We start from the raw sequence: 27,067 nt of genomic DNA on the forward strand, positions 1-27,067 counted from the left end.
AGTTTACTTTATAAGCAGCACATTCCTAACAGCTTCCAATCAGATATGAAGAGGTGTGGCCATATAATTCAGGAAGCTGGAGGATCAGGTTTGCCCCTTCAGTAGCAAAGCTTGTTTCCAGTGAATGTCACAAATCAGGTAATATTCAAATGCAGAGAACAGAAGGAAAAAGCACAGTCAACACCTGCTTGTGATTAGATACTCCCAGATACTTCTCTGGGAACCAACTGCGTCATGACACAACTAGATTAATGCAATAGCCTACACTGGAAGGATAATGCTCCAGTCAAATTTGACAGGAACAGATTTCTGCACCATAATGTAGAAACCTGAAGATGTGCTCCCAGAGAGCCTGTAGACAAGGACACCTTTCTGCACCTGTCAGCAGAACTTTGATTTGACAGTGAAGTGATTCAAATGTTGAAATTGCATCTCACAGCATCCCAAGAGTTCTACAGCCCTTGCCCTACATTTATCTTACATTGTTGCACCATCTAGTGGCTACTTGGAGGCTTTGTCCTAATTAGACATTCACAGATTGCCAAAGTTACATTACAGGACAGAAATAGAATGATACAAGATCAAATCAGTTTTAAGTTGGAAGGAAGCCCAGCCGTGACGCTGAACTTCATGATGAGCTTTAAGATTCATTCAAACAAGAATCTGTAATACTGGGCACATCCATGCATTTTTGAAAATTCGTTTGGAATTACTAGCTCAATCGGAGAGAAGTTACAAAGCTAGCACCCCTCCTCAAGTGACCTCAGGCACTGTTTATGCTTATTCCTGTTAAAAAGTAGTGGAGGTAGGGAACATCACTAATCACAAGTGAGACCACTGCTAGCATGCCCCAAATATAACTTACAGAAACTACCTCTATTTGTGACAAGAAGTTCCAATTCTTGTGGCATCTTAGGGCCCAGCTGCTATAGCAGGAACATCTGTTTCTTGAACAGTATTAAAGAGCAGCACACAAGACCAAGACAAGATTTGGAGAGTCCTCTTGGTATCCATGGCTAACAAGTAATCAGCCAGTCACTGGCAGCTGTAGTCACAGTCCCACTGACTGTGGCAAGTTGAGCATCTTCTACTGCACCAGCTCCAGCTAAAGGGGCTCTACCTGCCTAACAGTTGCAGAAAGAAGGAAAAAGAGTCACTATCAAATAAGCTAGTATAGACTACTTTTCCTAACCTCAGAAGGATAGCAATTCTCTCCCCTCCCAAAGTAACCGAGTGTGAAAGACGTACCAAACAACGCACGACATTACGGCAAGTATTAACACAGTTGCCTTAGAAGACAAGCCTGTACCTTTCCTCCGGACAATGAATTCAAATTTAGCTGGGACCAAAGTATCCAGGCTAATGTTAATGGCATTCAGTCCCGCCTCCTTCAGTCGGGGCAGCAATCTGGCTAAGTTGATCCCGTTGGTTGTGACAGCAATGGTTTTCAGCCCTTCTAGCTTGTACAGTTGACCTAGGAAAACAAGAACAACAACACTTTAGAAGAAGTAATTCAATGATAAGGTACCCAGAAAACGCAAAAGAAGATTTGTAAAACAAATAAACATGACTGAGGGTGTGTGGAAAACATGGAGGCTTCAGTGCTTTGGCCTTCTTCCAGCTCTATTGGTTTATGAGACCCATTTTAGCACAAATTCCTTTCAAAAGGTATGAAAGACAGCAGTTCATTGCAAGCAAAATTGGTTATAAAGAACAATGAATGTGCACACTAATTTTGTTCTCAATTTCTTAAATAGCTACTTTATTGTTGGAAGAAGGCCTCTGATTTTGTTTACCTTCTTGTCTTCAATCTAGCTTTGCAAACCGAATTCTGTGTTCTGCAATAATAAGGAGCAAGCCATCCCTTTCACACCTCACACCTGAACTAGCTGTGTTTATCTAGCAACATTTATCCCGCTATGCTTTTCTGAAAACCAGTTCTAACCCAGAGGTAGCTGCCAGCAGTAGTGACTTTAAACTGCTGAAAGAAATACCACATATACTCCTAACTAAACAGAAAAAGGTCAACATATTAGACCACGACAGAGAATCCAAAGCAACAACATCCAAGGGACAAAACGCTTGCACTTGACAACTGAAATATTTCCATTACCCACAGTAGTAGCCCAGCCAATTGAAGAGGGCTTACTCAAGACACTAAAAAATAGCTAACAAAAGAAAACCACATAAGAAACAGTTAATACCATGAAATTAAGATTTAGAAAATAGCTGCTGCCTCATAAGCCAAATGCAGAAATCCTCAACATACCAGATCTCCAGAGGGCAGGCTTTCAAACCTCCAGTTATCAGTACAATAACAAATAGGAAAAAACCCTCATAAACCACTTGCAGAAGCAGAGCCATGGCAAAGTAATTTTCTTTTTTCCCTCCTCCCTTCCCACATAGCCTCCACCCTAATGAGTTGAGAAATATTTGAAGAACACTTACTCTTGAGGCAGCTTTAATTACAGCACAAATATTTCATAGTCCTGTCTTCCCTCCCTTTTTTACCTCTATTTGTTCATGTTGACAAGGGCTTTACTTCTGCTTTATCTCATTTCCCAGCTATTCTCAAAATATTCACCCTAAGCTGGGCACAAAACTCTGGAATGGGACAAGCCGAGTCATAACCAAGATGCTGAAGCTTACAGCAGCAGCATTTTGCAACAGCACTAGGAGTCCTACAAAGACATTTGGAACCTGAGGTTGCAATGAAAGAACAATCTTTACTAAGAACTAGATTTTTCCGACATTCACTTCTCAAAATCCTCCCCACTGACCAGGAATAACTTTCTCCTAGAGCATGAGTGCTATTGGCCCAAGTTTGACAACAGCTAGCAGCCCAGCCTTTGTGAGAGCATAGGATACACACTGCATCCAGAGGATAGCATAGGAACACCTCTACTTCTATTTACAGCCTCAGAATGCACAAAATGCTCAACCACCTAACAACAGAGAAAAAAAGACTAGCTGCCACACAGGCTTCCTTGCTAGAAATGTAAAAATGCATAAAGGCATAGAATAAAAACAAAGCCATGCTGCAGTCTAAAATGGAAGAATTAAAAAAAGTAGCACCAGCTGATTAGGTCAGTGCAAGCATCAGCTGTTATTAATGCATCTTCTTCCTCATCTGGCAGGACAAGATACAGGATGAGGCACTGGAAATGCACTAATATGTGGAACCACCTGTAATAACAAATTGGATAGAAGCCAACTGTGAGAAATTAGACATGGAGACTTAACACTAACACCAACGAGTTAAAAAGGATCAGTTAGTACACTCTGCCTTATCTGTGCAAGCTAAGTGGAACATTTGCAAGTTGCTTGGTTTCTTGGCTTGTTGACCTCTAAATTCAAAGGGAATTAAAGAGATTTCATAACTTTGTAACTCACCTTGTACCTGTATTAAGTCTGCTTGCTGACCTTTGGTCACTGCTTTAGCAACAATCAGCACAAGCAAAGGCAACTGATAAAACTATCAAGTAGAAAAGGAAACAGAACAGATGCTATGGTTCAATAGCACGAAGCTAAAAGCTTATGTCAGGCTCAAGCCATGAAGTAAAGCATTTTACTTTTGGATTACTTTTTCCTTTACGATTAGGAGCATCTTCATAAATAGACATGTTTCTTACATACTCTCCTCCAGCCATTTCCTCAATTGCACTTCTCACTGAGTCCAGAAGAGGTACGTATATCTCCTAGTAAATGAATTAATGAGTCTACCCTGTACCACTTCACTCTCAAAACATGTATGTTGCTATAAAAAGTCATCCAACCATCTGTCCCCCACCCCATGGAAAATTATTTTCTCAGTGAAGATCTGTACTTCTCAGACTATTAATAATAAACAGCTATCACAGTTTAAATCTGGTACTAATTTAAACTTTGAGTATCCCAAGGAGATGGATTCTATATTCCACTATCAGCTGCTTCAGAAAAGTTTCAACCATATGTTTTCAGCAGTTGCCAGGATATGATTTAGCTTTCACCAAGTGTTAGTTGCTGAATCATAGTTTATTTTAATGTGCATGCATTAAAAGAATATTTGAAGTAATCTAAAGAACTGTAGCAGGTCTCTGAATAACATGGTCTCTTACAGTAGCTTCAAATCACATTTGTTCATTGAAACAAAAAAAAGTTTGAGCTTGAGTATGAGAAAAATATGGTGATAGTAATCTAGAATTAATATTTTTGAGCTTTATTGGTATTTCATAGACCTTTTATGGTTAAAAGAAAGGTTTGCTGAAAAAAACCCTAACAAATCTCAACTCTGTTCAGCACCTGAGATATTATAGCCAGCTTCTATACAGCATCTAAAAATCCAGATGAACTTTATTCCAGCCCAAACCAGTACATTGTGCTAAAAAGGCTTCAGTAAAGGTGCCTAATTCAAATTCTGCAGAAGACATTTTTGGGCTTGTTTTCCCTTCAGTGAGTTTTCCCATAGTTGTTACACATGATCTATTTAGTTTTGAGACTTTTCCCTTGATCCCAAACTTGTGCACCACAGAGAAACACTGCTGTCTTCTCAGACTTTGGTGTTAATAGACTTAATTTGCCAAGTTTTCAATATTCTTTAAAAAAAAAAAAACCAGCCAGGCTAATACAAATTCATGACAGAATGAACTAATGCAACAGGACAATCATCTTAACATCCATTACCTTTACCCTCAAGATCACTACTCTTGAATATGACCACTATGAATCTGTCAAAGTTCTGCTGTGAACAAGAACACAGGCAGAATAATGAAAGCCCAGTGGCTCAAAAAGATCCATCTCCCTCCTTCAGCCACAGAAATAAACCTTTGAGAGAATTTCATCGCTGCAGTACAACATTTTAAAAAAAGAAACCTTTCTATCCATCTACTATCAATACTTCAGAATTGCAGCAATATGGTAATTATTTCACAGTGACCTGGCTACTCAACTTACACCCTCAACATCAGAGTAGCTCTGTTGAGTATAAAAAGCCATCAGCTACTGCTGATAAATCAGAGGTGCATACACTAGGAAAGAAAGTTCTGCACTGAACTGATGATGTTGTTCATCTCAACTCATTTTCATGCTAATGCTATATGTTGAACTGTAAAGCTTTATTATATTTTAAAATACAATCTTTTTTATAAATCTGCCCCCTTTTGGTTGGCAAAAGCCAGCTAAAAATAATTACACCTATTATTGCTAGAAATGGGGAATGCCTTCTTCAAAGAAACTGGTCTCTTTAAAGGCACATAGCTCGCTCAATCCTAAATAAAAAAATAACCTATCATGCCTGGGCAAAAAGCCCTAGAGAATGGTATTCCACAGAGTTCCAAAAGACCAAGTTAGTGCAGTTTCCGGACTCACAGTCAAGATTCAGAGAGACTCAAACCAGCTCACTCTAGCCATACTTTTTCCAGCTATAAACAGGTCAGCTCTATATACTACACTGCTCTGCTGCTTCCTCTGGAAAAGGCCATAAAGGTCTTCCAAATCCTGAACAAAATGTAGCAGAAGCAGAGCCCAACTGTTTTCTGCACCAAATCTCAGTGTATCAGAAGGCAGGTACTCTACTTTTAAGAGCCTCTTCCACTTTTAATCTTCCATAGTAACCCTTTCTTATCTTCAGTACTTGTAAGAGTATACATGCAGAAACAGACAAATTTATTTGCCTACAATACACTGAAGTGCACCCACCTACAAAGCCTTACTGCCACTACACAAAGCTATTGTAACGTCCATAACATATGAATCTTTGGACAGGGAAAAAAAGCACCTATCTCAAGAAAAAAACAAGCACAGTCAATACAATATCAATCAAAGGAGATAGACTTCTAAAAATTACCCAGTAATTTATCTTCCATTGAAGTAATAGTCTTCATCAATAACTGTAAAAACATAGGCATTTCCACCATTTGTTATTAACACAGACAAGCAAGTGACATCTGTTATCAAGGAAACAACAAAAGCACAAGAACACACACCACACCCCCAAATCCAAAGAAAACCTGTTTTGTTTCTAAGCATCTATCAGCTGCTCCTCCCCAGTGAGGACCTGATCACATCAACTTGATTTTTCACTCCAAGGCTGTGTTATTGCAAGCTATTCTAGTAGATGTTGAATATGAAGACAATGCTAAGTTCAGCTGTTATAATACATAGAAGAGACGTAAGTTCCATCCAAACAGGAGAGCAGAACTGGAAGTTTTCTGAAAGAAACTATCTTGCATAGAAAGCACCATCATTTCAGGTATAATTATTCTTCAGGTTGCTGGACTGTATTAGTAGATAGTTATAAGCATAGTTCTCGGATCCATATATAGCAAGTCACTTTGAAACACCTTGTATTTATTAGGAACTCACCCACAATATCGACCACATCGGGTCGGATAAGTGGCTCTCCTCCTGTCAGTCGGATCTTCTCTACACCTTCTTTCACAAACAGTCTGGCTAGGGTGATTATCTCCTGAGCAGTAAGTAGCTCTGATTTAGGGGTCAGCTTAACACCTTCCTCTGGCATACAATACTGACCTGAAATAAAGAATACAGAAATACATGGGAAAAAAATAACCAGCAGCAGTTAATCTATTATTTATAGGAAAAATGCACCAAGTGCAACTGTCTTTAATGGATGTCAAATGACTTTGCTTGCAAGATTTGATGTATGATCTTAGCTGTATTTCAGAAAAGCAATCTCCTAACAATTTCCTGTTTTCCTTTAAAAGAAAACCCGAGATTCATTTGCTAGGTCTCAAAATGACAGTGGATTCACTTTGAAGGGAAAGCTGATCTTGTGTTCATGTAATCAGCATTCAAACAGTGACACCAAACTGATCTGGCAAGCACTGGGACAATGCCACAAACTTTGCATATTTAATTGTGGGAATGCCTAGCTACGAGCTCTCATGCTTAGCACACACTTCGGGTATGGCATGCAAACATCCACAGGCACCATCATCCAAACACACAAAGCCTGATGAAAGACCCATCACTCCCACCTGTCTCTGGAAGATCCCTAGGCTTCCCCATTCCACCAGCAGTTCAGCCCCAAATCGGTCTCTATCTATCCTTTACCATTACTTTGTAAAGACAAGAAACGTAAGTACTCTATCTCAGTTCTTAGCCATTGCACAATATGGTGCAGAGAGCTATGCGCAAGAAAGCAAGCAGACACTTACACCTGAGGTTGCATTTCTCTGTCAAAGAAATTCGCAAGTAGTTGTGCTGACGCCCAAAGCTGTCCGTCAAAAAAGCAGAGAAGGGAGCAGCATGTTCCAGTAGAAGGCGCCCTCTTCCTGAGCTTTGCAATTCCTGTAATGAAAACAAGCAAGTGCTAAATATTTGAATAGTTATCCTTACTATCAACCTCCTGTATAAATATTAATTATCAGTTGAGTTCAAAGTTAATATTCCATTTTTCTCCACAGGGATAGCAGCACAAGAAAAACCCATGACTTTTCTTTATGGTCAAAACTGGCTGTTTAGTAATTAAGTTTCAGACTCTACTTAATTCCATGGAGCTGTACTACAATTTTCCCTGTGCATTTTAAGATACAGTCTCTTTGCCACATGTCCTTCAGGCTTTTTGTGCAGAATAGGAAGCAGCTTTTTTCAATTGCATGCCTCTTCACTTTCCAAAATCAATGATCCAGAACCACTACAGCCCTCAGATAAATGAAATCGTATATAAAGGTTCCTGTACTTCAGCACAAGTGAATGAAAAGTTGATGAAACTCTGCATGTCAGCTTGTCTCCCTACCAACTTTCACGTGCAAGGCTTAACATCCTGTTAATAGTAAAACCAAATTATTGCTGTGTACAATTATATTTCACAACGTCTGTTTCAAGAACATTTCCAAAAAGGTCTTCTTGCCCAAACCCATATAACAGAATACGTCTAAAAAGCTTGTCTCAGATAAACGATGATAAACAATACAGAGCACAGTGGGACTGGAAGAGACAGGTATGATCCTAAACACTCTGTTCAAGTCTGCATAAAAAGATTCAGAATTTTAATAACGTCTTTATTAGCTGTCATGAAGTGAATATTAGAAGTGATTTATATTTACAATTTTTGTGTGTGTGGTTTTGTGTTGGTGTTTTGTGGTTTTTTTTTTTGTTAAAGCACAGCGGAACATATTCTAGAGCAACACAGTTTTCAGGAAGTACTGAGTATTTGTGCTCCAGAATGAGGGCTGATCACCTTAGGTATCAAATGAAATTTCCTATATTAGTAGCTGCTACTGGAACACTGGTTTATACCAAGCACCTTATACCACTGACCTTTACAGTCAACACCAGAACATTGTTGATTATAGCAAGGTCTAACAGGGAGTCCCACTGCTGCCTTTCGCCCATGACTTTCAAATTAGCACTGTTTTCTACACCTGTAAAGCACAGCTGAAACCACTCTACTACTTTTGGAAAATATTTCAATACCTTAAGTGAAGTATACAGTAACTGAACCAATTCTTATCACAGTACTGCAGAAAAGCAAAAAGTTTACCAACAGTCTTTAATCAGCTCGTGGATACTTGGTTCAGGCACTACATACAAATTTCCACAAACAACACCATCCAAACCCTGCGAAGTCTGGTGTCTTTTCATCTACTATATTACAGTTAAATTAATAAACTTTATAGGAGGCCAATGTAATAACTGTGACAGAGACTAGCTGCAGAGCATCACAAAATGAAACAGAGAAAACAGGATCAAAATAATTAAAGGAACTTCACTGTGCCCTCGTTAAACGACATACAGACACTTAATAGCCAGCTAAGAAAACCGAAGAAAGCTAAAGGATTCCTGGACATACAGCAAACTTAATCTCCAGTGAAACAGCACATACAAAACCATTTCTGGATACATGGTGTTCACAAAGTTTAAAAAGCGAGGTGGGGGGGAAATCAGCTGCAGAATTGTGCCTCAAGTCAAAATCATGCTGGCTAGTCTTCACAGACTGCAGCAGGCAAAGGATTAAATAACATTTTGATGTAAATTTAAGATGTAGAATTAGGAACCGGACAAAATGACCCATTAGCTAGTATTCAAACTGCTTAACTGAGCAAAAGTCATGATTTCCATCTAGTGAAAAACAGAAATCTCTAGACATACTAAAACTGGCATATATGGGATGATGCCAAGGAACTGGGCAGAAACACACACACAGCCGCAGCCATCATCTCCCTGACTCTCGTCATCACTAGTAACCACAGGAGTTAATCCTGCACAGTATTCCAAAACAGGCCTAGCAAGAAGTCTGGAAACAGTCAGCTAAAACGTTGAACAACCCAGGTATGCTTCCTCAAAACATTTTATTCTGAAAGCACTTGGAAGAAAGTTTGGTAGTGGGTGGAAGACAGAGAAGACACCCTCAGTGACCAGATCGGCCAGACAGCAAAGGTTATCTGGGGAGAGGCCCAACTTCAGACATCAGCAGCTGCAGCAATTTTGTCTCCAGCTGTGCTAACATCACAGCTGCTACTAAACTTATAAGCAGGAGCAGCCTTTCTTGGCAGCACAATCTTTCCACCAGCCTTTGAACAATCCACTACACTTCTTGATCCAAACAGCTTTGGAACATCCCTGGCAGTGGAGGCCTTAGAGAAGATAAAGGAGATGCAAAGTGGCTGATTGCAAAGCCCAGAAAGCATCTGTTTACCCCGATAAAACAGCAGTACCAGTTTCATTGTAATTGCTTTTCTGCCTGAAGAGAGCAATCTCTTTCAGCTTCTGTTTTGTAAAAGTGGCCACAACAGCAGCGGGGTGTGGGGCACGAGGCCATGAGGGCTGGCCTTCCCTCTCTGCAGCACCAAAGGTGTCAGTGGCAACCACTCTGCAGCCATGCGCGCTGCTCACACACACATTCTTACATTTACTCGGCTGGATGGCCGAGCTCAGAGAGTTGTGGTGAACGGCGTTAAATCCAGCTGGCGGCTGGTCACAAGCGGTGTTCCCCAGGGCTCGGTTCTGGGGCCGGTCTTGTTCAATATCTTTATTGATGATCTGGATGAGGGGATCGAGTGCTCCCTCAGTAAGTTTGCAGATGACACCAAGTTAGGTGGGAGTGTTGATCTGCTGGAGGGTAGGAGGGCTCTGCAGAGGGATCTGGACAGGCTGGATCGATGGGCAGAGGCCAACTGTATGTGGTTTAATAAGGCCAAGTGCAGGGTCCTGCACTTCGGCCACAACAACCCCATGCAACGCTACAGGCTTGGGGAGGAGTGGCTGGAGAGCTGCCCAGTGGAAAGGGACCTGGAGGTGCTGGTTGACAGCCGGCTGAACATGAGCCAGCAGTGTGCCCAGGTGGCCAAGAAGGCCAACAGCATCCTGGCCTGTATCAGAAATAGTGTGGCCAGCAGGAGTAGGGAAGTGATTGTGCCCCTGTACTCGGCACTGGTGAGGCCGCACCTTGAATCCTGCGTTCAGTTTTGGGCCCCTCACTACAAGAAGGATGCTGAGGTGCTGGAGCATGTCCAGAGAAGGGCAACGAAGCTGGTGAGGGGTCTGGAGCACAAGTCTTATGAGGAGCGGCTGAGGGAACTGGGGTTGTTCAGTCTGGAGAAGAGGAGGCTGGGGGGAGACCTTATCGCTCTCTAGAACAACCTGGAAGGGGGTTGTGGCGACAAGAGTGTTGGCCTCTTCTCCCAAGTAACTAGTGATAGGACAAGAAGAAATGGCCTCAAGTTGCACCAGGGGAGGTTTAGATTGGATATTAGGAAAAATTTCTTCACTGAGAGGGTGGTCAGGCATTGGAACAGGCTGCCCAGGGAAGTGGTGGAGTCGCCATCTCTGGAAGTGTTTAAAAAACGTGTGGATGTGGCACTTCAGGACATGGTTTAGGGGACATGGTGGCACTGGATTAATGGTTGGACTTGATGATCTTGAAGGTCCTTTCCAACCTAGTGATTCTGTGATTTCCCTCTTCTCCAAAGTGCACAAGGCTGAACAAGTCATCTGGGTTTTAATCCCCACCGGGGAAACGCTCCAGCCTGGGAACCTGCGGGTTGTTTGCGAGCTCCGTGCGACTTTACTTGCCCCAGGAAATCCCAAGTTGGGAGCTTGCTTGTTAGAAGCGCTGGCTCTGTTGCATTTACTGTGAGAGTTTCTCCAAATATATGCAGGGTTAAGTAGAAGAGCCCAGCTAAATATTCAGACTTCAGTTCTGCTTCTTTCAGTTAGAAAACTCATCCCTGAACAGACTAAATCTGAAGATATTTTAAATACTGCCAACTTCAAAAAAACCCCACAAATATTTTTTTCTTGAAAACCGCTCTGTTTTTTTGGCCTGGTTGGATTTCTGACGTTATCCTTCCTATTATTTTGGAAAGGTGTTCACATTTCAGAGGGAAAGCACTCCCATGTTTGTTAGAATTATTTTAGTCCTTCTTGTAGGAGCACTCCCCTTCTGTTTCTTTCTCAGTAACTCACTTCTGCACCTTTTCAGGACCAGGCTTCCTTACCCACCCCACTTGAAGAAAGAACAGCACGAACCTCCTGCCTCACCGTTTTAGAGTGCGCATTACAGGAAGGAAAAGAAGTGAAAAGTTGTCCTCCCTGCCAGAAGGGAGGCAAGAGAGGGAGACTTTAATGATTGCATCTAATGGATGCTAAAACTATATGCTTTGTTCTCAAGGGCAATAATATGCTTAAAGTAATTTCCTGTGTTCAGGAAGGAGCCACCACTGGAGTGGGATGCAGGAGACAGCAGCTCTGTTCCTGGTCTACCATGCACCTGCATGGCTGTTACAGACAGGGAAACTAAAGTAAGAGGAATTACTGGAGGTATAATACTGCCCTTCATTAATTACTCTCAAGTGAACTGTTAAGAAGCAGCATTTAAAGAACAAGTAAGTACTCAGCAGGCAGTTGGTGTCAATATACTTTAAAGTTCCTGTTGGAAAGAACTCATTTTTGCTCTCTTGCTGAAAAATAGTGGGTGCTGGGATGGGGAAAAGAAAGAAGTTTTCCAGAGCTACTAGAGCTTCTTTCTATCAACTGCTGGTCATGTACAGAGGTAGGTTTGTCTGGGAGGAAAGAGTGACTAGAAATGGAATTTTTAAGCTGTTAGTTCAGTGTCTGTCCAGTTTGATATCAGCAAGGAGGAATTAGGAGACACTCATGAGTTCAGTAGCATCAGCTTGAGCTCCACTGTGAATGGATCCTGTATTACCAAAACTGCCACTGCACCCAGCACTGAGTCATATTTTTATCAATTCCACAGGGAAGGCTAAATATCAGAGATGGAAACTCAGCTGCCTTCCTGGGAAATCAGGGCAAGGATGAAGCACTCTCTCAAGTAGTCATGTAAGCAGGATTTTCCAAAGGGGAATAATAGAGTGAGGGTGGACCCAGTCACTTGCAGCCTGTGTGAGAGCTGTCACAGCAGGGAGAAAGCAAAAGCTGCCTGCTACAGTTCCAAGGCTACAGGGAAAGGGTTATTCAGTTCCCTGCAGTTGGAAAAGATGGGTGGTTGTTGGTATTTTAACATATCAGTTCCCAACCACATAACTTTTTCACTCAAAAGGGATGGCTATAACCCTGAAGTCCCCACTCTCCTCTCTCCATAGTTGACAGAAGACACTTCTGCACATCAGAGGAGCATGCCCTGTCACACAGTGTGCTTTATCTGATCCATGAAAAAAACAGTTGTAGTCTCCTGGCTGTCAATCCTATGTTCTATACTAGTACTGAAAGAATGAGAGCTTAGATGACTGCACCCAGCAGTTATATTTTGACAAGCTGTCAACCCGTCAGACCTGCCAATTTACCTGTGATTTCCAGGAGAACTCTTCTAACAATGCAGCAAAATCGGAAGCTGTCACCAGAGGTATTAATAACCACCAGGAACACCACAAACTGACAGATACTGGAAAGGCTCAGTTAAACACAAGGGGGAAGAGAACAGAGCTCTTATTTATCTATTTATCAAGCTGAAGACTGAATACTATACTTGCTCTAGCCTTCCACCTCCACCTTACCCGCAGTGATATTTGTGCACTATGAAGCAGTAATGTTTGCAAACACTTCTTCTGGACAGGCCTCGGGGACCACCACAGCCTGTGTATTTATGACACTGTTAGCACTGCTCCTGCACCCGCTGGCTCTTTCAGCTCCTGCAGTCCTGCTGGGTCTGCGCATCAGTGCTGCCGCCTCATGGAAGTCCCCAATGCTGCTGCGCCAGCATCATGGACACAACTCAGCAAAAGCTCTTCTGTTTCTTGCCTCACCTTTAATAGCTTAGTCTGTAGGGAAGCGGTGACATAGTGTCCTCGTTCAACCTGGAAATTAGACAACCGCAGAGGCTGAAATGGGTCTAAGTAGGCCAAGTGCCAGAATGAGCTCTGAGCTGAGAAGTCCAAGACAAATGTTTTTCTGAGGGCTTGGCAGCTGCTGCCCAACAGTTGACCCCAAACAGCATGCTACAGTTCTAGCTACTGGCACAGACAGCACTGCTCAGGGACTTTGACCAGCTACCCACAAAATGGAGCTCCAGGACACAGGGAGTTTCAGACATGACTGACCCAAGAATAAGGGCCATGTGAGGTCTTTCTAGACAAGTTGGGCTCTCCTGTTTATCCCAGTGGTGAAGACTTCACTGAGGCCACAGAAAATTTCAGGTGGTTACCTTTGAATTATAGGATCAACATGAACAGATGGAGGAACCTGAAATGAAACTTTGTATCAGGATGGTGAAGACCCTTTACTGGAAATGGTACAACTAGAGCAAATAAAAAAAACAAGAGGGATGCTAATTTCCTTAACTTCTTTGCTCTCAAGTCTCACAATCTTAAGAGTCCTCTCATCTTCCTCCTTTGTTTCAAAAAGCTGGGTTTTCTGCATGTAAACTTCCAGCTTACAATTAAAAAAAAGTTCAAATTCCTTTCTCTGTTGTATTGGAAAATACACAGTTTTGTAGCAGAAGTATGTAATCCCATATAATATTTTTGTTATGCAAGAATAATTTGGACATGTATCATCTGTATCATCACGTGTACAAGATGATAGGATGGCATCAGACTTTCCTTTGTTAACTCTGAATTAGTCAAGAAATGCTTTTACACGACTAAAAAAGTAGATGAATGCTGCTTTCAGAGTGCCTGTTGCTACCTATGCTTATCTAGTCTTAGAAAGAGGGACTCCATCTGTGAAACATGACAGTCACATCTTCGAGATTGACAACTGTATCTTAAATACTAAGATACAAACAGGCTCAAACATGTGGACTAACCAGTACAATAATAATCTGATGAAGTTCTGGGTTTAATTTGTACACAATTTGGGATAAGCTTCCCAGGTGTATCTGATTTCACCCTCAAAATTGACATAAGTATTCACAGGCTCAGATTTGCCCAGTCAGGTTTTCTGGTCAATATAATTTCACTTCTAGATACACATCAATTTTCACCACATATTTCATATAGAGAATATTATAATGACTTAATGGATATTCACAACACAAATAAAAGCTATTAAGTGTTTCTGCTGGAGGGAGTCAATTACCAAGTATTCATAGAAAGTCTTGTTACAGATGGCAAATGCAGGATACAGAACAGATAACATGCACACAGACATTCTCCCACTGTCTCAAAAATAGCATGTAGGAATAGGCTAAAAAGGCTGTAAGCTGAACATAAGTTCACCACACAATACCAGTACAGCAGCTGTACTGACCCCACTGTTTGTAACGTAACCTAAACACTTGCAATGGATGGCCTTGGACACAGCCCTTCTGTTGTCCCCCAAAGCTCCTGCATTATAGAGTCCTTCCCTCCATGGCTGGAAGGACCATTTTAAAAGGGTACGAAATGCAGAGAGTCTAGCTCAATTATCCCCTTTGCACCCTCCATACCCAACTGAAATCTCATGAACCTAAACAGAGCCCACAAACATTTTCAGATCCAACCCAGAAGGCAGTCAAGCAGTATTCACAGTTGTTTTGAATGTTTGAATATCCTTTCATCTGAAAGCACATTTCAGTTTCCCCTATGGCTATAACGCTAATTGCTCCTCTCTCAGACGAATCCCAGGAGAGACCAAGAACAGAAAGAAGCAACGAGTATATTATCACCGTACAGTTGCTAAGTTTGCATTGTCTTTGCTTTTGCATTAGCTTGCTTCTCAGGCCCTGCAGGGTATCATCAGCCAGTGCCCTGTGACAGCACGCTTGTCACAGTGACTACGCCACAAACACAAACCACCCATCCCGTTCTTCCAACCACTCTGGCTTTTGTTCCCTAAGGGAGTAGGGCTTTCAGAGATGGATGTTGTAATCAAGCTCTTTCAAAAATATTCCTCAATGTATGTTAGAACTACTCGATTTATAAAAGTAGTTAAAAGTGTAATTCTGATCAGAATTTATAAAAAAGTGCATGGTTTAAAAAAAACCAAAAGAAACTCAATAATCTTTCTAGATTCCAGAGCCAAGTAAGCAACGCACAAATCCTTTTGACTTTCTGTAAATGAGTAAATGGTAGTGAACACATCCAATTCTGGTGACACAAAGACTGTCACTAGTAGCCTTAGCTTATTTTCTGCTTGTTAAAGCCAGCTATGCAATCACAAGTAAATCAATAAATCATGTCCCAGCTGGGACTACTCGGCATGTCATGCCCTACTTCTGCTAGACGGTTACAGAACCTGTGCCTTTCTCTGCAGCTTTTTCTCCTGCATTTGGACACCAAGAGACCGAATCGACCTAGGGGACCGAAAGTTAAACTAGGAGGAGCTAGATCCGGACACCACCTGTGTTGATCTCATGCCAGCAACGGAACACACAGCTTCATCGCAAAGCTCCCGTGACCACTCGGAGCACAACCACCGAAACCTGCCAGACTGCTCGATTTTGACCTAGGCATATCAAACGCCATTGTGTAGCCTCTCCTTTGACTTGGAAGGAACACAGAACTGGTTCAGCCAAAGAGACTGAACGTCCTACTTTGCTTTCAAACTAAGGGTGACATTTCAACAAAGTAAGGACATAGAATTAGATATTACTACATGTTTTGTTCACCTCCCCCCTTATAATCAAGCCACGTTCACCATACAAACTGCCTATCGGTCCGGGACAGGTTGCAAACTTAAGTATTTCTATTAGAAAGCACCAGGCAGAGTTCCGGGGCCGCCCGACCCGGCCGGCCTCAGCCGCGACACCCCTCGCTGCAGGCGGTTATGGAGGGGGAGCTCCCAAAAGCCAAGCTGCCCGCGGGACCCCCGCCTGCGTTACCACACGCAGCCCTTCACACACTACGCTTCCTTTAATTTTAAGCGCAAGGCACCGGCCCGGGACTCAAAATCCCAACCACGACCTCCGGCGGACGCACGCCCCCCCCCGCCCTGCAGCGGCACCCGCCCGTTACCGGCCGCCAACCACCTTCGGCTCCAAACCCTCCACTCACCCGCGGCGCCGCACCGGCCTGGCCTGGCCTGGCCTGGCCTCGCCTCACAGCACCACACCGCCCTCGACACCCCCCCCCCCCTCCCCCCGCCGCCGGACCCCTCAGCGCCCCGCTTTACCTGAGCCGCGGCGGAGGGAGCCCTCACAGGCGCCCCGGTGCTGCAGGCGCGGCCCAAGGCTGCCCCCAGCGCCCCACGCAGGAGCGCGGGGCCGCCGCGCCGCCCCCACGCCACCGCCATGCGGCCCGCCGGCCCCCAACACGCGGGGGGCTCCGGCGCCGCCGCCAGCCTCCCCCGTCACGCGGAGAAGGGCGGGGGGGGCGGCAGCCAATCAGAGAGGTCGCATGTGCCGCGCTGCACGCCGGGAGTTGTAGTCCGTTCCCCTCAGCTGAGCGGGAGGGCGGAGGGAGCTGCTGCTGTCAGCGGCCCGCAGGTCTCTCGCCTCCCCCCGCCCCCGTGCCCTCCTGGGGCAAGGGCCCCGGCCAGCTCCTGCGAGCCCCCCGTCCCTCAGCAGCAAGGGCAAAACCTGCACTGACAGCCTTTATTGTCCGATTTCCCCCACTCTTGCCTTGGCCCTCTGGAAGCCAGTTGTCGAGCCCAAGGCCTGCAGGCCAGCCCTGCCCACCAGCTGCCTTCCCAGAAAACACAGGCATTGAAGGACTCGCACGCAGGGTACGTGTCCCCAGGTACAGGCAGAGGACCAGGAAATATGGTTATCCTCAGCTGGGAAACATTTCTGGTGGAAACAACAACTTCAACCTCAGTCATGCCTGAGCCTCGAGTAAAATCTGTAACATTGTCAAAAGATGGGCTTAGGAACTAAATGGGGCATAATGAGTCTTATGGGGCATAAAAAAACAATATTGGAGTTTCCCAGCCTAATATACTTTCGCCCACACTCTCAGTGTTTCACAGACAAGGAGCCTTACGGCAAAACATCTGGTGGCCCACTGTCCATCTCCTCTGGGCAATGGGTCTACAGAGCATGGTCGCCCATTGCTGACCTGAACTTGAGGCACTTGTTCTGAACCTGTTTCACACATGAAAGGAGGGCTCAGGTGCCCAAAATTTACCTAGATTTGCTTCCCTGGATCATGTCAGCTAGTCTTCCAACAGACACGTGTTTCCTTACATGAATTTTACTGCTCTTAACCTTAGAACTGTCCACCTGTTGTATTGCTATAGCCGTTAAACTCACACCTTTATATACCATGCTGCTTCTATGATAACCCTTCCGGTTTAAAAAATTTTATTTTCCATTACCAAATTGCTGTGCCAGGGATATTTGCATTTGCAACTAATGGTTGCAAAAACATTAACAATTCTCTGCACAGTTTTAATCCTTTAGTGTTTGACCTGCACAGTACTTGTTGATGTATGAGTAACTATGCCTTATAATTGCTTGTGTCAGCCATTACTTGAAGACATAGTTATATGTGCTGGTACAGATTTTGATGTTTATACTTAAATCTTTGTTCTGTAGCCAAACACCTTCTTTTGGCCAAGTCAGTCTTAAGCATTTAGACTTTAGACTTTAGTCTAAAGACTTCTAAAGTCTTTAGGCTGGATGGAAACCAACAGGAAAACTTAATGCAACATTGCTTTTTTTTTCCTTTTTTTTTTTTCTCCTTTTTTCCCAAAGCTGAAGCCATTTGAAAAGAAGTACAGACTTGAATGACCTGTGATGTCACCAAATATCTATTCTGAAACCGTTCTCATCAGTATGATGTCAAGGTAACATATACACACAGATCAAAACTATAGAGAAAATAACAAAGCAAAATACATTTTTTTAATTACAATTTTCAAAGGATGCAGAAGCAAGCTTGATGTTTACATTTACAGTAGCTTTATGAAGTGTCACTTCTCCCTGTAGAATTGAAATAACTGTAATTAAAAGATTTCCTGAATTTAATTGAAAAGCAAGTGATAATGAAAGCTGAAATACAGAAGATATTTTAGCTTCATATTAAATGTAGTAATTGTTCAATTAAGTGAACATTTCAATTGCAAAAGGATTTAATTAGATGTAAAGTGAATAAAGATCAAAATTTCTTACAACCTCAGAAAGACACAAAAATTATCATTTGCTTAATCACCACTGAAAAAAAAATCTGCAAATTCTCTAATATCTTTCTCTAGTAAATGTTCTTACCTACAGTGAAAGGTCTGGTTCTATGGTTTTATAGTTATTTTATTTTAATTAAAGACTATGTTAAGCTTGACTTACATCTGTAATCCAGCTCAATATGGTGGGACTGAGCATATCAGGAAAGTTAAGAAATGAAATGTCTTTGTACACTTGAAGGTTTGTATTTTTCCAGTTTTATCAGATTGTACAAATATAGGCATATCTCATTAAACCAGCATAAAATCAGCTTTTACACCTCCAAAGGCAACGTCTTGCGCTCAGAAATAGCTACTGCTGGTTGACAAAAACAGTTGCCCAGAATTAAATAAAACTGTAAAATAAATGTAATGGAATAAGAGCATCTGCATAAAGAGATGATTCCAGTTTAACTTTACCAACATACAGTTATTTTATGTCATGTCATAGGTCATGAAGAGTAAGATTTTTTTACACATCTGACACAGCAGCTGGAGGTTTGATTTCTTTGCTTTTCTCAGCAGCTATCTGAAGAAGTAGTAGTCAGTAAAGAATTAGAAGTTTGAAGTTTGTATATTTAGGCCAAGATGTTGCGCAGTGTCACACCTTTCCATTGTAACCGAAGTTGCGTGTGGTATTCAACGGTGGCAAAGTAATACCTATCTACATCTATCTGCAGGGATCACTGTCACTCTAGTGAAGCTCCAAACAGTTACTCAAGGCAGTTTTAGGATCCACAGAAACTCTTGCCACCAGTCTGTCAGACATTATGCAGACATTCACTTGGATTTGGCACAGAGTAATTCTGTAGTCCGAATTCCAAACAAATAAATTTCCTGCCCTTTCTGCTGTTGCCTTCCTTTCTGACTTGCAGGGAGCCTACATTAGCCATGTTTTATTTAGCTGTTTATTTGTTTCAAGATTTTGCTGAATTCACACTTAACGCCTTACAGATCTCATTCAGCACTCTTGCACGTTCAGAGGTTAACTAGCTTTCCTCAAGAGACTCTGCACTTGTGCCGTTCAAAGTCCATGTGCTGACCCATTACACTCACGTGGGCAATTGAAGGGCAGAGTCCAGGCCATGCACCAGTGTCCTCTGTGAGCCTATCCCATAACGATATGAAAATACAAAGTGCTGGACTACTTCCAGTGCTATTCATGCTTCAAATAAGTACTGAATGAAGTTTTAAAAAATTGTTAATAGTGAAATAATAATAACAACTAAAAAGCCTCAGGGGAGAGCACAGCCTGTGAGCTGGATGGATCTGCCACACTGAATCACGATTGCCTCATTGTCCAAACTAGGCATCCATTGAGTTTCTCAACAGCTTTCTGAAACTTTGGGCTACATGCCTAAACAAAAACCAGGGCAAAGTGGAAGATCTGATCCTGTCCTCACGTGGGGCTGGCACACAGTCGAGGCTTGTGTTGGGACTGCAGGTAGGAAAGACTGCGGGAGTGCCTAGTCTAGGGCAAGCAAGGGAAAGCCTCTGCATCCAGCTTCCTGCAAATTAAGCACAAAATAACTGTTAGAGCTTGCAAAGACATGATAACAGTTTTGTCTGTTTCTTGCAAGAGCAGAACATCATCTCTCTCTGCATTTGTTACTAGTGAGCAACATATGCCCTCCTTTAAAAAAAAATACCATGAGGATAGAGATTCACTGTGCATATGTGAGGTACGAATGACTGGTTTAAGACATCTCACAGTTGCTCATGAGCATTGTAGCCTTTTTCAGTTCAAAGCACACCACTGTATAATTGTTCTTATCTACACTTGAGAAATCCTAGGGAGCTGATACAGCAGAGGCTTCTGCTATAGCTTGCTTTCCTCATTAGAAAGAGGCATGAAAGCCTTCCTGGTGATTCTTCCTGGTAGCTGGCAAAAAATAACATCCACAGTTCTCTAGGACATACTGCTCCCGTGGAATTAAAAAGCATGTGTCAAAAACCACACACAGTTACAAGTACATACACAAATATCCATGCCAAGGCTGCCACAAAAACAACAGCCTCGCACAGATGCAGAAGAAATCAGAACAGGACCAGCCGCTCTAATCAAATGGGTCTGAAAACCATTGTCATGGAAACAGCCAGACTGGTCAGAAAATAGGTGTCAATGCTGTCTTCTCCTATCCCTCCTTATCTGTGCTGGAGAAACCCTTTCCTCCCTCATTTTATTACCCTCTTCCTTTGTTGTATTTTATTTGATATCATCCAGTTTTTCTGCTCACAGCAATGAGAAAAGACAAAATCTTCATTTAATGTTACTAAACTCATAGTGATGAAATATTTGGCATTCTCTGTTTGAGCAGTATCTAGAGTAATGGAGTGTAGAATAACAAGGAATCCAACTCATCCTACACATTAAAGCTAAGTCTACATTTACTCTTACATACTTTTGCACAACCACACTACAGAAAGGGAATTAAGAAATGCATAAAAAACCCCCAGAGGTTGATATAAGTAGAAAAGGAGAAAAAAGAAAGGAAGAATAGAAGGGAAGGAAGGGAGAAAAGAAAGGAGGGAAGGAGGGAAGGGAGGGAAGGGAGGGAAGGGAGGAAAGAAGAATAAGTTTTGCTGTGAGCTTGACCTTATCGTTTATGTACTACCATAACCTCCTCTCTTGTCTTTCTTCCTTTACATGAAATATCATCATCACACCTTCAGCATTACAGGATTGAGGAACAATAGAACTTTGTGCCCTCCTGTTTTTTATCTAGAACTTCTGTGCAGGACAGCTGCTGACCTTTTGTTTATCTGGAGCAGGATTGCACAGTTCCACCCTTTACACAATGTTCCCAGTAAACAGGCTGTTTATAGGCTGACCACAACAATTTTGCTGGTCTAACTGGGCACTTACCGTGTTTAATCCTGAGAACTGTGAGTAGAATTAATATAGTGACACAGAACAACCCCTTCTAATAAGGCTGACACGGACATAACCAAAGGAAAGTTTAGACAAAGTCATACATTGTCTGAGTTTAACTCTTTGTGGGTTTATTCTGCCCCAGGCAGCTCCAGTTGTAGGTTTGGGGTTAATCTGTTAGCATGCATACTTTTTTTCATATTTGACTGAATTCAAGGACATGGTAAAAGGAGATATCTGGGTGTTAGAAAACACCAGGACACTTCTTTTTCCTTTCCCACAGATCACCTGGACTCCCGATGCCCTTCTGCCTCCTCCCATGAGGAACTCCCATTCCTCCTCTCCCCGTTAAAGAAATCCTGCTTAACTTTAGGGAGTGAAGTTAATTGTGTTGGTGGTTTGTGATGGTACCTTACGTATCAGCACCACCAACACTCCAGGCATAAGGCACTGGGTCAGTAGGATGACTCTCAGACCTGAGAATTCATCTGTATTTTGGACAAAACAAATCATGATCTCCCTTTTGCCTCAAAATGTAGATCCAGTTCTTAGTCTTCATCTACTCTAAGAGAAGGAATTATGCCTTCCCTGCTCCAAGATAAATGTATTGGACTTCAAAATGGGAGAAGAGAAATAAACTCCAAACAGCCTTACACTGGCTTTGTTCTTAAGCATTACCAAAAAAACCCCACAAAAACCAAAAGTCTCTTTTCCAATACAGGTCCTGTCTTGCTCTCTTGGAGATAGCTCCTGTATTTGGATCAGCAATTAATTTAAACAGCTGGACATATGATCTTATGAAATATGATGAGTATTTCCATTTAATTTGCTTTGAAGCTAGAAATTCCATCAATAACAACAAAAAACCTTCTCCATATCCCAGCAAAACAACAAGCCAGGGCACAGACCTTCAAGAATTTTTGTGCTGGAAGAGTTTGATGTGACTTAGAAATTGATTAAGTTCTGTCAAGGTTCTCAAGTATACCTGTCTTGTCCCTTTCAAAACTAGGTGGTAGTGTTTATAGCTGGGTTCTTAGTCTACCTAGGATAGGATTTATTTTCTTCTTATTTCTTGACTTATTTCGTTGAAACAAGCCAACTTCCAGTCTGTTAAGCATCCCCTCAAGGTAAGTGAAACTGTAACAAACAGCACTCTGAGAAAGTTAATTTGTATCCAAAGAGCTTTATCAAGTTAGAAAGTCACAAGGCAGAAAATGGAACAAAACAAAATAAAACAAAATAATAAAAACACCAGGGCATCTTTGCAGGCTGTTGGCATTTTTGTTTTGTAGATGCTTATATCAAAGACTATATTTTTTCAGATACTGTTAAGTAACTTCCAGATTTAGCATGCCACAGATATTTCTCTCATTTCAGATCCCCTAGGCATTTCAGTTCTATTCAGTTCTTGCAAACCACAATAAAGAATTGTGATTAAGCAAACTGAATCTCACTGTTTCCCTCTTTCACATCTTTGGCTATCATCTTGTAAAAAACAGCCAGAAAGGAGCTGTTTGCAGATTCACTTGTTCTCTCATCTTCTTTTCCCAATGTTTTCTGTATTGCCAATTTCTAAGTTATGTTTCCAAAAAAGGTGAAAATGTGACAGTGCCTTGGAAGAACTTTATTTGACTTTTCTGACAGAGGATCATTACTTTGTTGTTCATTGTTTAGTCTCTTAGGTGATGGAAAAGTGGGCCTGAAATGCTATCTTCAGAGGAGAAGAGAATTCTGCTCTCCTGGTTCCTGCCACTCACTTTCACATCAATGATTACAAATAGCCTGTAAGGTAACAGAAAATCAAGCCCCTGAGAAGCAGCTATCTGAACAATGGCACTCAATTTACCCTCAGAGAAGCCATCAGTCTAGAGGTTTCAAAGGTTATGACAACTATGCCCACTACATTTGAGAGGTCATAGGTTTTATTTTCCATAGTAGTTGCTCTTCTAAAGCTTTTCACTCACTGAAGTGGTAATTACTCAGACCTTGTGACTGGCTAACCACTGGACCTCTGAAATACTCTGTTGTGGGGAAATGAGAATGGGTTATTTATTTCACAGGGAAAAGGCATGTGGGACACTCTATTGGCCTTGTATTTCCTCGTGGATAGTGACATATTCATTAGGATCCCAGCCTTGGAAATCTAGTCTCCTGGCCCAGTTATTTCAACTTCAAATGCTGTGGGTGTAAAGAAAATTAATTATAAAATAAAACACAAAATTGGAACAGGCTGACTTGATGCTGACCTGGATGGGCTCTTGTTTGCTGGAAAGTCTTTCCATCTTAGCCAGTGGAATGCTTTTACTCCTCTCCTCTCTGGCAGTTAGAGTCAAGGGGTTTTGTGTCACTGCTGTTTACAAGTTTGTTTCTTCCTCTGTCAGAAGAAAATGACTTTATCTTGATGAAATCCTGTTCCAAAAGGCATCCAACAACGTTTGGCAGTACCAGCCTATCACTCTGCATCTTGCTGTTGTGCAAGTCCTTCATCTCCACATGCAGCACTCGTGATACCTGTGAAGAATGCTGAGCAGACACTTCAGCTGCTATTTCAGAACGAAACCATTTAACGACTCACACTATCTGTTAATACAACTGATGTTTGGGGGGGAACAGAGAGTCCTTCTTTAAACAGAAAATATAATCCAAGCAGTTGTTTCATCATTGAAATGAGTCCATTGCTGTTGCAGATGGCCATGCCACAAACTTGCACCTTTACTGTTGCTGAGAAGCCAGTTTAGAGCCAAGGAGCTCTGATGGCTATAAACCTTCTACGTTTCAACCTAAAAAAGATTGTCAGTACTTTATGCACAAGTTGGCCTCTGTCTTATGTACCTCTATTCCTGGCGTTCCATTCATGTGTACCCCTTCTCAGAGCAGATAAAGCACACTTCTTTTACATTTCTCTTATTAGATGTGTTGTTAGGGTGAGCAAGGAAATGGAAAGCCATTCTCTGCACTTGTTCTGCTGTAATTCATTTTGCTCTTGGGCAAGTAGATCTGTTCTTACTATTCTTTAGGTGCTGTGAGACAGGAAAGTGTTGCTACTTTCTGTCAAAGTCATTCCTGGAGGCCCTCAGCTACAGAACAATGCTATAAATTCCCAGTGCCATTAGGCATGGGACATATGTTGATCATCTTTCTACATGACCCAACATTGTCCTTGCACCTTTATGATATTAATGAGGAAGAAAATCCTGGGTGGTTAACTAGAGATACATTCTAAAATTCATCCTTCCAGCAGCTTAAGTCTGAACTCTGCATTATATATTAAAATTAATCCTTTCTAAATACATTGGCTGCTGGAAATCTCTTTCCTGATGTGATCCTAAGATGTATTTGTCTTTTTGAAGACCATATCATGTTGGTGGTAATAGACAAACTATGACTAGTTAGTAAACATAGGATCTTCTGTCATTTCATCACTAAGGAACGAGTGATATTGTATGATGTAAATGCATGACCTTCTGTGTGATTTAATTTCCTCTCATTTCTGTTAGTCAGGGCCCCATGGTAATCCAGTTTTTCCTGCCTGATATTCAGTATGTCACATGATTTGTTAATGTCTCCAAAGTGAATGCAACAAATTTTATCAGAGCACCATATTTCTGAGCCAACACCATTAGCGAAAATATCTGACAAGCAAAATCCAAAGACAGGTCCTGAAGAGCTCCACTAGCCACCTCTTTCTAGGCCTTCTCTTTCAGCAGAATGTTCTTTGTCATTTTTAGATAGCGTTTAACCAGCTGAGGTCAAACAGACCAGTTGTTGTCTGAATCACACCACTTCTCCCATATTAAAGATAAAATATAATATCCTATCCTCAAATCTCATGGAACCATTTAAGACTAGAAGGGATAGCTTTTTAAAGAACCTTGCCACCAGACTTGGGTCAGTTATTTCTTTGTTGACTGTGTACTTTCTATATCTATGCACTCATTTGTATTAATAGCTTCTCAAGGCCAAGTATCTCTTTTGTGGTTTTTTTTTTGTTTGGTTGGTTTTTTTAATAAATTTAATGCAGAAGCTGGTAAAGCAGCGTGGAAGGAATGACATGCCGAGTACTTTCTGACAATATAGATTGCAAGGAAAAGGAGGGAGAGCCATGACACGTTTCCCCTTACTCTATTCCTCAACAGTGTACTGTTGTTAAGAGTGCTCTGGCGCATTGCTTCCCCTGCCTGAGGAGGCAGGAGTCCACCTCTCTAGCAGTGCTCTAGTGACAATACTCCTAAGTGGAGCACATCAGTCCATCTCTGTTGAAGAGGCTATGCTTTGCATGAAAGAATTAGCTTTTGAGCCAGAGGGAAAAAAAGACCCTTCAGTCTTACAGCTAAGTCATTCCCTTCTGTGAGAAGGGGAACATGACAGCCATTTGCCCCTCTAATGAACATTTAGTAATTATAATTACTATGTTCAGTAGATAATGACACCTGAGTCTCAGGCAGATTCCCAGTGCACAAAACTCACGCATAATAAAGTTTTATTTTCTGTAGAATTATATTAATACCTATCCATTGGATGGAGTTGGATGTGAGCTGTGTACATATACCAGAAAAGCTATGAATGATGAATAATGACCCAGGGAATAATTTTCTATTTCTCTCTAATCATGAAAGTTTTGCAAAAGCTTGTTTGCTTATTAGCAGTTACCCTCACCTGTTTAATGTGGAAATGTGAGCCATTAAGAACAGTGGAGTCAGTCCCAAACCTTTGTCCTGCAATTCATCCAAGACCTTCCTGAAGATCAGGAAGAATTAATGTTTTATTTGAATGCTTTTCTCTTCATTTCTGGGAAACTTCAGCAGCAGGGCTTGGGGAACCAGAGCTGTCAGGATGCAATCTTGCATTGAGAAAGATGCAATAATTTCACTAAGCTTTGGAAAAGCTGCTTTGTGTATAGTGCAGTTACGGGAACTCAGAAATCAGGTTCTAAGTTTCTGAATCAGTGGAAATGATGAAATGCAAACCAGCTTTACCTCTCTGGTTCAAATAGCTCACCTTGCCATACTACAAAAACTGCCTTTCAGTGTGCTTAATAAAAATCTTATAACTTTCTGATTAATTGCTAATAGAAAACATGTTTGGAGAGAAAGTTTGCATCTTTTCTCATGTCTGTGGTAGCATTCTTTGAGGCCTGGAGCATGAGATTTAAGTTGCTGGCAGTATGATCTCTTTTTCACCTGCCTTTTCTTCCTTCAGCTTCCAAAATACATCTTACAAAGCACCAACCAGAGATGTGTGGAGGAGCTAGCTGCTCGCTGAGAAAGCACACGTCTGACTGTGCTAAAGCACTCATTTCAACTTTTCTGCAGGACCTTTGATAACGATATAGAAAGAAAATTCTGTACAGTTTACAAGTCTCTCCAAGTAACTTTGTGCAAGGGCATAAGTGAATCTTGCATCCACATTGCAAAGAGACAAGTAAGCTGACATGTCTAAAATGCCACCTCTAAGAAAAAGAAAGCCCCCAAACTATTCTCTGTTCTCTAAAGCATGTGCTGCATATTCCTTCAAGGCATTTCTCTGAACTCTACCTGAGATAAACATTGACAAAGAAAAACATCAGCTTTCTGTTCTTTCACCAAATATAATAACTATTAATGGTATAATGACCATGCAGTCATGAACACCTTTCCCTTAAAACTCAAGTATCTTTTCTGACTGTGAGTGCATCCAAGGTCACCAGGTTCATAAAAGACCCGTTTTGTAAATGTC

At 41.9% G+C, this 27,067-nt stretch overlaps 1 protein-coding gene across 1 annotated transcript in view; it reads right to left on the bottom strand.

The window, feature by feature from the left end:
• Nucleotides 1-16,614, bottom strand: part of MOCS1 (molybdenum cofactor synthesis 1) — a gene marked incomplete at both ends in the record, with an annotated part of 30,455 nt that extends 13,841 nt beyond the window's left edge. The window contains 4 exons of the mRNA XM_081997962.1: nt 1,310-1,474; nt 6,343-6,510; nt 7,158-7,290; nt 16,495-16,614. Of these exons, the coding sequence (XP_081854088.1) occupies nt 1,310-1,474; nt 6,343-6,510; nt 7,158-7,290; nt 16,495-16,614 (586 nt within the window). The remainder of the gene's footprint in view (nt 1-1,309; nt 1,475-6,342; nt 6,511-7,157; nt 7,291-16,494) is intronic.
• Between the last annotated feature and the right edge of the window lie 10,453 nt (nt 16,615-27,067).

The sequence above is a fragment of the Phaethon aethereus genome (genome assembly GCF_964289735.1).
Source record: "Phaethon aethereus genome assembly, chromosome: 3".
NCBI classification, from domain to species: Eukaryota; Metazoa; Chordata; class Aves; order Phaethontiformes; family Phaethontidae; genus Phaethon; species Phaethon aethereus.